General features: G+C 38.3%; 1 protein-coding gene across 1 annotated transcript in view; it reads right to left on the reverse strand.

Annotated features, from left to right (window-relative positions):
- The window catches only part of LOC122564093 (myeloperoxidase-like), a 51629-nt gene extending 35756 nt beyond the window's left edge, over window positions 1-15873 (reverse strand). The window contains exons 1-5 of the mRNA XM_043718653.1: window positions 15817-15873; window positions 10830-10903; window positions 6048-6135; window positions 2724-2899; window positions 97-229 (exon numbers count right to left, since the gene is read on the reverse strand). Of these exons, the coding sequence (XP_043574588.1) occupies window positions 97-229; window positions 2724-2899; window positions 6048-6135; window positions 10830-10902 (470 nt within the window). The 5' untranslated portion in view covers window position 10903; window positions 15817-15873. The remainder of the gene's footprint in view (window positions 1-96; window positions 230-2723; window positions 2900-6047; window positions 6136-10829; window positions 10904-15816) is intronic.
- Between the last annotated feature and the right edge of the window lie 680 nt (window positions 15874-16553).

Consider the following 16553-nt stretch of genomic DNA (forward strand, 5'->3'; position numbering starts at 1 on the left):
ATTAAGATGAAGATTAAAACATTTAATCAATGGCTGTATTTGCTTAGCACTCAATCACTGCAATGGATAGTGGTCACCAGCAGCATCAGTTCCTACCTGTTGTTACACACAGAGGTGAAAGTCCTGTATCGGTCTGAAAAACAGTCGTCTTTACATATTGGAGGTTGACGTATGGCCAGACAGCCTGTGACACGTGCAATGGTATCCAGGTCAGCTGGTGTTAACAAATCTGGAGGAAAGACACAGTCGTTAACCAGTTCTGATCTCTGAGAAATTCACACACTAAAAGTGTAGCAGTTAAACAACAATCTGATTTTCCGTTAGCAGTAGTACCTTCTGCTTTGTTGATGAGTACAAATGGTTGCACCAGTCCAGGTTCTGTGATTGTAGGTTTGAATTGTAGTATGACCTGCTGTTATGTGCCACTGCCAACTTTGACTTTATTCCACACAGCCTGCGTGAGAAATTCATGGGTTCTCAAACAGGCTGCTTCCAGGCAGATCTTGTAAGTGACAGTCTCTCACATTGGACAACAGCTGCAGGTTAGAGCCAGGAAAGTACCAGAGCAGGAATCTGAAATCCTGGGACAGATTTTCCTGGGAGATTCTCCTCAACCTACCTTCAAATGTGCTGGAGGTGAGTTGTAATACTCAGTAGATGAAACGGGGTCTTGAACTGAATATATCAGTAAAAAATGGAATGTCTTCCCTGTGGTCAGACAGCATGCAGGAAACTGCTAGTTGGACTGAAGCCAGTCACTAGTGATCTTCTGACTTGTATCATTCACTCCCTGGCCTGAGTCTGCACTGTCCCAGGCTGATTGTATTTTTGGGAATGGAACCTATTCTCGCATGACTCAGTTTCTAATATTATTGCAAACTCTTAGCGATCATGGAATGGGGTCGAATGAAATAAGTCGGTTGAATTGCCAAATACAGCAAGTGTTTCCTCCAGGTTTCTTTAAATAGTTGAGGCGGAATATGTGAACCATTTAGAGACACCTATTTTGATCAGTGAGGTGACTCTAAGTACTGGCATCATCCATTTATTGATCACATCAATATTTTCCTTTATACTGCAACCAGAATCCCACCATTTCTGAAAGCGAAAAGCAATGGAGAGACTCCAGCTGGTTCCTCGACATCAAACTGATGCGGGGATAAGTGCGGCCTTCACGATTGGATTGCACACTGGAAGAACTCAGCACATGCTCCAGGAATGTGAGAATATTTCTGAAGCATCCAAATAAAAAAATGGACTAGCACGTGCAGCAGACTGCAAAACACTTTCTTTTACATTCCACCTCGCATGTTATGGTTATCAGGAAGTCTTTTTGGATTTATTTTCTTTTGGATATGGGTGTTGTTGGCCAGCATTTGTTGTCTGCCCCTGCTTGTGAATGGTCTGCTAGAACATCTCAGAGGGCAGTTCAGAATTAATGACATTACTGGAGAGACACAGAACCATAGCCATGAAAGGATGGTAGATTTTTTGCTCATGAAAGGACACTAGTGAACCAGATGGATTTTTAACATTATAACACATGATAATTTAATTCTCATGATTCCCATAATCAGATCTATGTTCTGTGTCTTTATTTTACTTGAATTTAAATGTCATCAGCACTGTGCTGGGATATGGACCCTTGTCCCAGAGTATTAGCCTGGGTTTTTTGATTACTCAACCAATGAAAGAATGGCTAACAGGAGACGTAGATTGAAACAAAAGCAAAAAAAATTGCCAGAGAAACTCAGCAAGTCTGGCAGCACCTGTGGAAGGAAAGCAGAGTTAATGTCTCGAGTCCAGTCACCAGACTGTGCTTTCCATGGATGCTCCCAGAGCTGCTGAGTTTCTCTAGCAATTTTGGTTTTTGTTTCAGATTTCTAGTGCCTGCAGTTTTTTAGGTAGTTTTTCTTTAATTAGATCTAGATTGACCTCTGTTTTTATTGATGGGAGTCATGATTTTCTCTTTTTCAGACTTTGTGGGGCAGGCAAGCTCTGCACTGATTAATCTACTGACTCCTGCACTGACAAAATTCACTGGATCACTCAATTAACTGCTCAGTGCTGACCAGGCAGTTCCTCAGCCAAAGGCCAGGAGTTTCTGGGTCTTAAAGAGTGCCAGTGACCTTTCAAGGCTCCATTTGCAACATAACTTTTTTTTTGCCTCTTTCAGGAGTGAGTAGCATGGGGAGAGTGGTCAGAGGCCAGTGTAGGGAGTAGCTTTCGGAGTCCTTCAACTTGCCGCCTTCATCCAGACCTCTGATTTCTCCAGATTGGAGGGAATACAGCTACCAGCCACCCTCACACCTGACAGATAGGTGCCTGGATATCTGGGTCATCTTTCTCACCTACTGGAAAGGCAGGCAGTTGAGGAGAAGAAGGCAAAAGAGGGAAACGTGATCTGAGGGAAGAAGTTTTATACAGATAATGGTTAAGATGTAGAATGCAGTGCCTGAAAAGGGTGAGGGAGGTTCAATCAAAGCTCTTAAGAGAAAACTGAATTATTATCTGGAAAATAAAACTGTGCAGGGTTACAAGGAGAAGGCAGGGGAGTCACTGTAAGTAATTTGCTGCTTCAGACAGCTAGTACAGACACAGCAGATCAAATAGTGTTCTGTGCTATAACATTCTATATTTGCTTCTTATGTCACATTCACACTAGCCTGGTTGGGTTCAGTTTGTGTTTCACTCATCTGTGGATGAAACACTTCTAAACTGACCTGATGCATTCAGGGACCGCTTGTGGATTCGATGAACATTGCGTTGAATAAGATGCATTGCCATTTCCATGTACTCTGCTGACCGCACTGCTCTCCTCGTTTCTGCGAAAGGTTGCTTAAAGAAACGCAGAAGGTCAGTTGTTCTCAGGGACCTTTTTCTCAGTTTCTCCTTGTGTCTGGAAATAAAAGAGCTCAGACTAAATGGAGACATCTCTCAGGAAGTCAATGTATAAATATGAACCTGGGATACAATACCACTGTGTTAAGTAACAGCTTGTTACTTAAGAACACTAGTTTCAGTCACTTTTGATTACAGTTTCCCAACACTGATCATTATATATTATCTTTTTTTTCACTAACAACGTGATGAGATGGGATTAATTATAAAGCTCTTGGTAAAGGATTATCTAGGCAAAGGTATTCACAACATAATAGAATTTCACATTCAGTTTGAGAATGTTCTGCTAAACATTACGTAATCTGTGGTTAACTTTGGGAGTTAATGGTTGCATCTAATTGAAAGCAAAGGCACATAAAACCATGAAGGTTAGTGGTATGTCAGTCAGTTGGAAATTTTTAAGGATCAGTGGGAGAAATTGAAGTCTGAGAGGAAACAAACAAGAAATATAAAAACACACAGTTAAAGCTTCTGTAAACATTTGAAAGGAGAAAGACTAGCTAAAATCAGCATTGGTCTCTTAGAGGAAAGTAATAATGAGGAAATTGAATTAGTAAATGAAAGAGGCTTTGAAATGTCTTCATAGCTGAAGATATAAAAAGAAACTCAAGATCAGTAGAAAATCAAGAGACAAATGAACAGAGGAACATAACACAATCACAAACACTGGAGAAGTAGGAATTGATACGTCATTAACAAGGCAAAAACAGAAAATGCTGGGATAATCCAGCAAAACTGGCAGCATCTGTGGATAAAGAAATAATTTGAGTCCAGTATGACTCTACTTTAGAACTGAAAGGGGATGGAAAATGGTGACTTTTATATTTTTGACAGAAGTGGAGGGGGCAGATGATGTGGAGACAAAAGAGTTGCTAATGGTGGTGAAAGCAAAATAGAAATTTAAAATGTACATCAGTTAAGGTGTGAAAGGGAGAAAAATGAGTTCTTTGCACTGACAGGAATGTAAACAAAACATATATAAGACAATGCTGCAGGATTGGTGGGGAGAGGAGGGAAGAGAGAGAGAGAATGCAAGAAAATGGAAGACAGAGATCATGTGGTCAGGCTTTGAAGCTGTAGTATTCAATATTGAGTCTGAGAGGTTGTCAGGTGCCTAAGTGAGAAATGAGGTGTTGTTCCCTGAGCTTTCATTTATTGTTAAGATGCTTATTGTGTATTGTTATTGCTCATTATAAACATGGCTCCCTGGATCAAATGGCCTGTATCCTAGGTTCTTACAAGAAGTAATTGTTTTATTGGAATCTTCTAAAATTCCTTAGAACCTGAAAAGGTGCCAACAGATTAGATATCCTGATAATGTAATAATTCTATTCAAGAAAGAATTTAAAATAGAAAACAGGAAACTGTGGTCAGTTAGTGTATTATTTGTCATTGAGAAAATGTGCATATTCCTTGTTAAGAGGGGGGAGCAAGTTGTTTAGAAAATCTTTAGGAAGTCCTATTTGACAAATATTTTATAGATCTTTGAGGATGTAACATATAGCATGGATAAAGGAGAACCAGTGATGTAAAATATTTAGATGTCCAAACGATATTTGATAGGGTGGCTTGTCAAGGTACAGAATAAGATCTTATTATATTGAAGATAAATATTAGTATGGAGAGAAGTCTGGCTAACTGACAGGAAACAGTTAGGAAAAATGAGTTACTTAAAAGATGGCAAACTCTAACTAGCAGAGTACTGAAGCATGAACTATTTATGAATAATAACTTAGGTGAAAGGGCCAGCAGAATTGTAGCCAAATTTGTTAATAACATGAAGATAGGTAGGAAATAAATTTGTGAAGAGGGTAAAAAGGGTCTTCAAAGGAACATAGATAGTTTACGTGACCGGGCAGATGTGAGTATACTCGGGTGGAGTGGTGGTGGTGGATGAAATAGCTGTCCATTCCAGCAGAAATAATGGAAAAACACAATATTATTTAAACAGGGGAGGACTACAAAATGCTAAAGGTTAGCAGTATCTCAATATCCTTGTTTATGAATAAAAAAAACAGCAAGTGGTTATGAAAGCAAACAGAATATTGGCCTTTATTGCAAGAGGAATTGAGTATAAAATTGGGATAGTCTTGCTACAATTGTGCATGGTATTGGTGAGTCCACAATTCAATTGATTGTGTTGCTTAAGTTGCCTTGCCTCAGGAGAGTTACACTTGCTTTAGAACTAGTTCAAAGAAGATTTGTTAGAGTGAATTGTTGGATGAAGGGTCTCTCTTAAAAGGAGTGGTTGACCAAGTCATGCCAAGTCTTTCAATTTAGAAGAATGAGAGTAATCTTATTGAAATGAGTAGGATTATGAGAGGGCTGGACAAGTTAGAGTCTGATCTGATGGTTCCTCTTGTGGACAAATCTACAACTAGGGGCTCAGTTTAAAAAATTAAGATGGAGATCAAGAGAAATTTCTTTTCTCCAAGATCCTGGGAACTCTCTACCCATACGAGCAGTGGGGACTAGATTGTTGAATATATTCAAAGCTGATTGAACAGATTTTTAATTGATAAAGGAGTCAAAGGCTATGAAGGGCAGACAAGAAAATGGAGTTAAAGCTACAGTCAGATCAGTCATGATCCAACTGAAAGATGGACCAGGTTCCAGTGACTGAAATGTCCATTCCTGCTCATATTTCATATGTGTTCATGCTGGGATTTGAGAGTTCATGTTATGGACAAGTTGATTCTGATGTTTCCCTGTGTAATAGCAGTAGCACTTGAAAGTTAAAGCAATTAGTTGTTGCACACTATTTTGATACTCCTAAAACCATATAAGTGCAAAGTATGTATTTCATCAAAAATATACCTCATAGTCACATGTTTCACATTCACGTTTAATATTTCACTCAAGCCACTTCCAAAACTAATTTACAGAGAAAAATGTCCTTCCTTAGCCTTTCCTCTTAACTTGCTGGTTCATAAACTTTTTTTTCTGTGCCACAACACATGAAGCAAGAATGTTCTCCTATGATCACAATTAATTTCCAAATCCAAATTTAAACCCTTAACACAAAAGGTGTATGTTTGATCATTGCTGTACCAAAATGTTCTGATCCCCAGAATTGAATAAACAATGAGAAGGTTCATATTAAAATTTGAACATCTCATGTAAATGGATATGAAATAATTACTTACTGGTCTCTGGACATTTTGTAGGCCGTGTCCACGAGTTCCATGGCTTCACTTACAGCACTTTCCACAAATGGACTGCCCAGGGCAACATCTATAACAATAACAATGCAGTTCTGAGCCAAACAGGTCATCACCTTGAGAAAGTTGGGGAGTGATTTGATGCGCCGTTCGCTAATTTTGTCAATTGAATAAAAAACATCTTGTTGAAAGTGTGACAGAGAATTGCAAAAGTGACTGCTTTCAGGTTTAATTGATGCAAGTGCTTCATTGCGATGAACGTATTAATTAGCATGCTTTGAAGCAATAAACTATTATTGTGTGGAGGCTCAGAAATGCAGTAGAGGACCAAGATAACTCGACTCAGCTGTGACAGCATCTGACCCGACATGCTGCCAATGTAGCTCCAATTTAAACTGTTATTGTTACTTTCTAATTATTGAGTGCCTTCCCAATAGCAAACTTACAATTTGTCCCAGTAGTATCCGTAAGCTATGTTTCTCAGCTATGACAGCAATTGGGGCATTGCTTCATTTTTATTGGTTCAATTTTGAGCATAGATTACCTGGAAAAGCTGAATAAACCAATCTGGAGTGGAGTACCCTGCCTGCAGTGATAACAGGAATCTAGAAAAGATTGTTTTCAACCAAGTGACAGGTATTTGACACAGAAATCACACACAGCACTTTCAAGACATTCTCTTTTTAATTAAATACTGAAATTGAATATGTCAAAACATGATCTCACAATGCTTAAATGGCAGAAACAGATTGACATAGCATTGTAATGAATACAACAGATGTATAAAAAAATGCTGATAGCTCTAAAATACTGGGGGTTGTATTTTCACTTTAAGAAAGGCTCTGGAATTGTCATTTTTTAATGTAATTACGATGGTTTACAACTTACAATTTCCACAATTTGTAATTGCTACATAAATTGCAAGTTGAGATATTCCTTAACAGGTTCCAAAGGAGCACTGCTGCAGGTCCTCTCAGACTGTTTTGTAAATCAGTTACATTCATTTTCACCAATTTTACTTAGCTTGATGCTCACACTGAATTTGATGATCACGCAGTTTCATTTCTCTTTTAACAAATCCAACAAATCAATTTTAAAAAAACTTTGCAATTTGCAAAATAAACTCACTGGCTAAAATCTTTAGATTCTCTTTTGCAAAGTTGTTGCCAACTGGTTTTTAAAAAGATGGTGTTCATTTTACTTTGATTCTACTTTTTGGATATTTATGAAGATCAATCTTATTAGAGCAAATCTTACTTTCCAAAGGATTGAATGCAAAAATATAACAAGTGAAAAAAAGGTTAGAATCGATCAAGCACATCTCGACAGTTGTGCCAGAGTTGCTGAGTTTCTCCAGCACTTTGATTTTATTTCAGATCTCCAGCATCCACAATGTTTTTTTTGTGTAAACTTAGGAGGAATTCAAATGAGTGTTTGAAATAAAATACACTCATCACTAAGCGTCTATCAGCACCATACAGTTATATACAAGGCTGTCAGTGGAAGGGATGGCAAGTGAAGATGACTGTTAACTGTGAATTTAAAAAGGGATATTAAAAATGAACAAACTATTTGTGTTTTTCACTGCCTTCCTTCCTGGACATGTTTTTGTTTTAGTGGTAAACCTTTGTCTCTTAGTTCAAAAACTCCTCTGAAGTCTTCTAGTTATTCTCAATCAAATGAGTTGAATGATAACTTGGCTCAAGGGTTATATTGAGAGGAGTTAACATCTAAACATCTCTATGGGAGCGTCTCCTAACAGAAGCTCCTACGGTCCTGTATCCCAATGTCACAGTAACTCAAATACAGGCTTTAACCAACCTGTATCACTGGTTCCAAGAAACAATGCAATATATGTATGCCATTAATCTCTGAATCTCTTTTGTATTTCATTTGTTTTTGCAAGAAGCACATGGTGCACTTTTGGCTGGTCTTCCCATTGCCACTGAGTGCATCTGAAGGAACAAGCCCTACAGCCCACAACCCAATCAGGTTTGCTCTTCGGGGGTGCCTAGTCTGAGAGATCTCTGCCTGTTCTGGCATTTATACCAGTAACGGAAGCTAAGGACTAAAGTGGGCCTTGTGTACTTCAATAGGCAATGGACAGGAAAGCTGTTCTCAAATTATCCCACCCAGACTTGATTGGGGCAGATGCTGGAAGGTGTTACCCTCCATCCACCTAACCTGTCAATATGGGAAGGCGTTTAATTCTACTCCCGGTGTGATCATCTCAGCTTATTACTTCATAGAAACATTTTCTTTATCTTACGTTGATTTTTAAAAAAATATTTATCCTATTGATTCCTGAATTTAGGATCGATACCTCAATTTGTAAAGACTGTAAATCCTAGATTTTCAATGTGTCCATTTGAAGAGTAGGTTGGAAGTTGAGGGGAGGTAGCTGCTTAAATCAAAGATGAACAGTTTCAGCAAAGATCAAGACAAGGAGTGATAGATGGGGCTTGAACAGATTTGATGGAATCTCGCATTTTTCTGCTAGCCTTTGAAGTTCTGAGAGGCACTATCAATTCAAAGCTCCAATTGAAAATGAAGACAGGCCTTTCAAAGCCTGTTAAAAATCATAAGAAGGTTTCAAAGTTTAAAATATGTTTCAAAGTTTTTAAAAATATTTAGACAAATTGAAAAGTTTACATTTTTCAGAAATATATAAAAATGTTCAGTCATTATGTTCTAGATGTACCCAACATATTTAAAGGTATTTAAATCATAGCGTTTGCTGACACAGACAACTTCAAAAGTAAAAATCATATAACACCAGGTTATAGTCCAACAGGTTTATTTGGAAGCACTAGCTTTTCGGGCACTGCACCTTCATCAGGTAGCTGTGGAGCAGGATCATAAGACAGAATTTATAACAAAACATTACAGTCTCGTGCAACTGAAATGATATATGGACCAAACCTAGACTTAACAGCAATCTAGGTTTGGTCAATATACCATTTCAGTTGCATGACAATGTAATCTTTTGCTCTAAATTCTTTGTCTTAAGATCCTGCTCCACAGCTACTTGATGAAGGTGCAGTGTTCTGAAAGCTAGTACTTCCAAATGAACCTGTTGGACTATAACCTGGTGTTATGTGATTTTTAACTTTGTCCATCCCATTCCAACATCTGCACCTGTACCTCCACATCACAGACAACTTCAGTCAACTACACACGCGTGCTCATTGGGGGCACGTGCGGCTTTGCGCACTGATGTCATCGTGTAGACCTTATAAGGACACCATGCACAAATGCGTTACTGCACATGCGCAGGGAAGTGTGTGAGGTTTTGAACTGAGTTTCAGTTGAAGGGAGAGGGGTCTTGATGGGAAACCCTCTGAATTGAGAAGGAGAGCTTAGGAGCTAGAGAGGGATGGGCAAAGGCAACAGGAAGAGCCCAGGACCTGTGAAGCCCTCTTTCCCCCATTATCTCTGTTCTGCACAGCCCACTCCTTGACATCATCCAGAACCAACATACCCTTCCCCCGCTCCTGTTCTCTCCTGGATCCTGATCTTACTTCAGTGTAAACTTGTTATCTTACATTTCTTGTTGAATTCCACTATTTCTCAACTAATTGGCTTAATTCAAAAAGATTTGCAAAGGTTATCAAACATTGATATCATTTTTCAATGTTTTCAATGTGGTGTAATTTGCAAAAAGTGGCATGATTAAACAGTTTGAAATCTGCTACATCCCTCATACTGTCATGTACATCATGTCAGAAGCTAGAAATATTTCCCTTCTCATTGCTAATTTTCAACTCAATTTATTTGTAATTAATTCTCAGAAACCTCAAACCTGCAACTTCAGTAAATCTTTTCTGTAGGTTATAGTCTAAATCAAAAGTTTCAAAAGACTCTTATTTCATAGTCAACACAATTGCAATCTTCAGATGAACATCCATTAGGTAAAATCTTATTCAATGATTTAGGTCCTTTTTAAAGGTCAGTGTTGTAATAGATTTCTCCATATTGAGATTGTAATGATTTTCTTTACATTTGAAAATAACAATCCACAGTGCAGATTAACTCAGTTTGACTAAATATGGAATTTATCAAATGTCTTCATTCAAGAAAAGTGGGTGTCAAAGCTTTGGGTATCAGGCTTCCCACATCCGAAATGACTTGGTGTTTGTACTCAAGCTTTATCCATTTTAAGGGCATATTTTGTTTTTATTATGGCATCTAATTTCATATGGGGGCGGCCTGATGTCTCAGCGGTTAGCACTGCTGCCTCACAGTGCTAGGGACCCAGGTTTGATTCTCACCTCGGGAAACTGTCTGTGCGGAGTTTACACATTCTCCCCGTGTCTGCATGGGTATCCTCCAGGTGCTCTGGTTTCCCCCCATAATCCAAAGATGTGCAGGTTAGGTGAATTTGCCATGCTAAATTGCCCATAGTGTTCAGGGATGTGAATATTAGGTGCATTAGTCAGGGGAAATGTAGAGTAATTGGGTCGGGGAATGGGTCTGGGTGGGCTACTCTTTGGAGGGCTGGAGTGGACTTGTTGGGTTAAATGGCTTGTTTCCACACTATGGGGATTCAATGATTGTATGATTATTGCAAAGAATTTTTTCAGCTATCTCTTTTTAATTCTCACATTGTATTATTGTGCCTTTCTCAAAGAGAGATGGAGTTGGGGAACACTAGTCTCTTCTTCTATTAGGAGATCAAGCAACCCATTCCACAGGAATCAGGTTCAGTTCCTTATAGCTTGTGAGTTTACATGAGAAGGAATAGATTAGTTGGGTTTAGCCACTTACCCTCTATAACTCCTTCAGTCTGAGACAGGAGAGTGCCAGTGAGAAACACACCCAACAACCACAAGGGTGCCATTCTGAAAGAAGATAAGCAACATTAAGTTAAGAACTGGGTTGGTAATTCAGAGATGATGTTAGCAATTAAATGCTGATTTAAAAAGGTGATCTAGAAATACAGATGTAATATTTTGATATTTGGTTCCATTGCACTAAGAGCAAAATGCTAGTAAATAATAAACAATTTTATTGATTATTTTGAGTTAAATATTTGTTCATGTTATATCAATAACCAATGAAATTAAAAGGAGGTCTCATAAATGTAATAAAGATGTTACATATATGAAACACTCAAAGACATGATTCACTTTGCATGTTTTGTCATTTATAGATTGGAATAAGATTCCCACTTAACTGTACACAAGGTGAAGAGACAGCTAAAAACGCTTAAGGTCAGTTTAGTTAAGATCTTAAGGATCAAATAATGAACAAAATTAATTTTGACTCAATATTACCTGTTCAATACATAACATCCAAATTACTTTACATGCATGAGCTACAAGATTTGAAATTAGCAGTCAGACTGATACTTGCCTTGGAATCCCTGGGCCTGATCTGCAAGAACGTTTCTGACACTTCACCTTATAAACCATTTGGGTAGTCCCAATATTTGTATAGGAAGTTTGAAGTTCTGGTTGATCCAGTTAAGTAACAGTTAGAGTAAAACGTCATTGCATTTTTGTTTGCTATTTAGAAATTTGATGATTACAGATTTTTGCACATTCTATTACTTTAGGTGTGAACCAATTATTCAATTGTCAGAACAAGGCACTAAATTTAAGAATTTCAACTTGTGTTAACCCTTTCATCATCACCTTTTGTAGCTTTGGTTAAGATTCCCATGTATGTGAAGACTCTGAAGCTAGCTTTATGCTACATTTTCTTAGCGTGATTTATTGGTTTGCAAGCTTCCATGCTACAATCAAAATTAGTATCCAGTGACGTTATCCATGTTAGCTAATATTTGATCTTGTTCATTATTTGAATCATATGAAGACTTTCAGGCTGCTATGATATGCCTGAACTTGAGAGCATATTTACATTTTTGAGTCATTCTCCTGTGAATATTTAACATTCAGCATATCTTGGAAGCATCGTCTGTAAAGACACTATGTTGAATGATCAATTTGCTCATTGCATAGCACCAGCAAGCTCTGTATTCAGCAGGAAAAAAATCTAGATACATTCCTCTCTTGATGTCTTAAGATCGAGCTGCAGCATCAAATGTCAGAGAAAGTCCCAATGTTGATGTTTATGCAAGACACTGCATACTGCATAGCAGAGGTATGCTCATCTGAACCCAGCTTCAATAAAATACAATTTGCATAGAGTATCCTATATGTATTCAACTGAGCATGGGAACCTGTGCTATAAGACATTGGAACTGATGCAAAGACATTCTGAAAGCCCCTTTGCTCCAGGTTGGACCCCACTACATGGGGTTTAAAAGAAAACATGATTGAAAACTGATTTAAATGGAAAAGTACCTGCTATTAATCATTCAGCATTTGAGGGGATCCCAGTCATTTCACAATAGGACACACAAGCACTCCATAAAGGCAGCTCCTTCACTCAAGTGTTCAACAATGACTTTTTAATGTAACATTTTGCAATTGGATCCACAAATTCAGGTTTGGCTTATACCACAAATGAAATTACATTTACATTGATGTTGAGCAATGGTCTCATCTTCTGAAGCAATAGGAAAACCCAACATTAAAGGTCTAAAGGTCAAACAAATCTGTGGGTTTTAGGATGATATAAGAATCCACCTCCCATTGTAACCATCTTTGAATCAGAGCTTTCCCTTTAACATTTCCTTTTCTTTTCATCTTTCTTGATACTCCTTCGTACTGGGCTCCCAATTACCCTGCTTTATAACAAAAACTACATCAACAGTAGTCAACTACTACATTTTGGCAAGAAAAATAAGGAGCACACATTTTATTTGGAAAGTAAGAACCTAAATATGATCAAAGAACCAAAGGACTGAAAGCTGTGACGCAGGTCAGCCAAACCACAACAATAAAATACAATCGGTTGAATTTACTTTTTGAGGGATGAAATTGAAATAATAAAGTTTGTTAGACTATAACTTTGAGTACAGTTTTGTTGCTATTTTAGAAAAGAATAGGCCGCTATTCGAGAGAATGTAAAAGTGATGTAATGATTCCAGAACTACAGGATTATTTCCATCAGGAAAGGATGAGCAGGCTTGGTTTCTTTTCCATTAAAAAGGGGAAGTCAAAAGCTGATATTTTATGGAAGTACGTCCTCAGCCACCACGAGGCACTATAACTATAACGCTCAAAAGGTTCTTAAAAAGGCAAATCAAAAAGGACACAAATATTATATGAACCGATTTTAAATCAGCAGCATTGCTGGAGAGATAGCAATAATCCCAATGTTTTGGATTCTGAGATGAGGATTGAATTGACCTGCTCTGTATTTTCAGAAGCTTCAGTCTTCGCTTTAAGGTATTACAAACCGCAACTCAAATTTATGCCCGATCATGTGGTGTAAGCAGAGCTACCATTTGTAATATGTAGACAGTAAACTACATATCACGCAGTCAGCATATCTCATAAAGAAGTATGGGATTGAATCTTCAATCCTTTTAGCTAAGTGCAAATTGATGGAGGCCTTCTCGCTGTAAGGCTGAGTGGATTTTCTCACCATATTTGACCAAGCTCACTGCGTTAATTGGCTTTTCCATGGTTATGAAATGTATCTCGTCTGATCACCTGTGGCCATGCCAACTTTAAGAGCCTGTTGCTCACCTGGAAGAGTGCTAGCATTTGGCAACTCTCCTGCTCAGTGAGGAGACATAGCAGACTGTCACTGTGTTTATCTGAGAGGGACCTGGAGTTTCTGATCAATGGGTAGTGAAGTGGAGACATGTTCTAATTCTGGAGGACTGTGACAGGAGGCTATGCCACCAGATGATAACAGCATGGTTGGAGATCTCCACCTGGCCATTTCTGTCTCTACTTTGTGAAGACCTTTGCATTCTGAAAATGGCCAATCACCTTCTCCCCTCTCTACCAGGGTCATATCAGGTGTTCAAAGGCAATATTGTTTCCAAGGCATTGGAGTGATGCCAGGAAAGTTGGTTATGCTTCCCTGATTGTCAGGTGCTAATGTCCATGGTGGAAAGGTATTTGCTGCTGGTGCTCTTAGATCATTCCCTGCTCTGCAGTTTGTGGGCAAAGGGAGATTATTTGGAGGAGGTGGAAATCTGGATCCAGCAAATACGTGCTCTGGTTTCCATGTCAGGTTTTCCCCGGAGATAATTTGTTGGGTAGTGTTTGGTAAAATTACAATTGAAATATTAATGAGGCAAGAGAAACATGCTGAAAATCTGAAACAATCACTGAGAATGCCAGAGTAACTCAGCAATAGGATTAGCATCTGTCGAGCGACAAACGGAGTTAGCATTTTGAGTCTGGTATGTCTCATTTTCAGAACTCCAAACAAAGAGACATATCAGGCTTAAAACATTAACTCTGTTTCTCTCTCCACAGATGCAGCCAGAGCTACTGAGTTTGTCCAGCACTCTTGGTGTTTGCTGTTAACTAGGCAAATTACGCTATTAACAAGGAGCTTGACAAGTGTCAATCACAGTTGAAGAGTGTGTTGCTGGAAAAGCACAGCGGTCAGGCAGCATCCGAGGAGCAGGAGAATCGATGCTTCAAGCATAAGCTCTTCATCAGGAATGAAGAAAGTCAATCACTGTTAATTGGCAACTCACCATTATCAGGTAAGAATCTCACCATGGCACTTGTGAAAACTAGGTAAGTTGGGATGAGATGATGTTGAGATTAACCTCACATTACTTCTAATGCAACTCTGTACATATTTCACCATCGCCTACACTGTGTCACTCAGATTCCTCTAAGATTCCACTAAAGGTGTTTAAAATCTACAGGTGTCATGCCTCTGATCGTTCATTTAAGTTAACTACTCAGTATCTTCTTGGCACAACATCAGATGTAACCAAATTGGATAACTTCAGTATAGATATCAACTTCAGTATGTTGATATACGAGTTGTACATATTCCTTTTTAAGTCATTTTTAATTAACAATCACATCTTTATCGCAGGTGTGGGAAGTTTAAGTTGCATTAGACATGAAAAACAAATCAAAATTTGAAGCACTGCACTGCTTGTTAAATGTTCAAATTGAAACAAAGGCACTAAAGTGGTTTACACAGAACTAAGATGCATAAAGTGAGTGAAGTATTATGTTCAAGAGCAATTGAAGAATGTTTTCAGTTCATTAGGACAATTAAACAAAGCATTCTGGAACATCTGCATCTCAATGATGGTGGAATCCAACACAAGAATACAAAAGACTACACTGAAGTGTTTTAAACCATCCTCAGCCTGCAGTTCTGAGTAAATGGTCTATTCCAGATTTTTTTCTGAGATCTCTGTCATACAGAAGTTAATTCAATTTAGTGTACACAATATTAAGTGGCTGACTGCACTGGACAAAACATAGACTTTGGATCCTGATCATATCCTAGACATATTGCAAAAGCCTTGTGTGCTAGTGTAGCCATGCTTCGAGCCAAACTCTTCCAGTATAGCTACAATAATGACATTGACCTGTAAACATGAAAAATTTTCCAGGTATATCCTGTACACAAGAAGCAGCACAATTCCAAACCACCCCATGAGCCACCAGTCAATCATTAGCAAAATGATGGTGGCTTGACTTCTTTGTTGACAATTTTATCAAATGGCACTTACTCATCAAACGTAATTTCACTCTATGTCCAGTTTGAGTTTCACTATGACCAAACATTATCACAGCCTTAAATAAAAAAAGACTGCTTTGAAAACATTTGTAGCAGGTCAGGTAGCATCTGTGGAGTAAAACAGAGTTACTTTTTCTGAAATGATATTATTGTCTAGGATGTTGCCTACCTTTTTGAGCCCCTGCCAGAATCTTCTGTCCAGAGTGAAAGCGAGAGAAATGCATTAAACGTGGCCCTTAACCTTCATTTTATTTGTGGAGGAAAGATTATGTGATAAGTCTAAGGGGAAGTTAATTGAAGCTAATTGTGCAACTGAGTTAATGGGGAATGAATGTATCAGATGAAGTGTAACAAAAAGGAATTAAGACATGGGAGGTATAAGATTCTATTAAATGTATGAACGAACATGGACTATGGTGAGATTAATGGCAGAATTGAACAAGCAATTTAATTCAGCTCATCTTGATGTCAGCAGCAACTTCTTCCATCTCTGATACATTTGCAGAGTGGTGAGATGAAGTAATTGCTAGGCAGTGACAAGTTGGCAGTTCATTGGGATTAAAGATTGTTAAACACTTCAGTAATTTTGACTCATTAATATTCAGCTTTCTATCTAACCAAACACATCAAATAAGACACTTGTTGAGAAAATTCAACATGGAAATCAGAGCACATACCTGGCAAATTCAGCTTGCCACTGGCTGTGACTAGCTTATACTTTGGCAATGATATCCCACATTTCTCAATCCCTCTCAGCCATCATCTAATCCACTTACATGTTTAGGAGCTGCATACTCACATTACAGACCGGACAGGCAGCATTCCCTGAAAGGCTGTAACAGGGATACCGTGTGTAGGGACAAGCACTCAGCTCACAAACTGGACCAGGCTGCTTCTTAGGGCTGT

This window comes from Chiloscyllium plagiosum, chromosome 28 (genome assembly GCF_004010195.1).
Source record: "Chiloscyllium plagiosum isolate BGI_BamShark_2017 chromosome 28, ASM401019v2, whole genome shotgun sequence".
Classification (NCBI taxonomy): Eukaryota; Metazoa; Chordata; class Chondrichthyes; order Orectolobiformes; family Hemiscylliidae; genus Chiloscyllium; species Chiloscyllium plagiosum.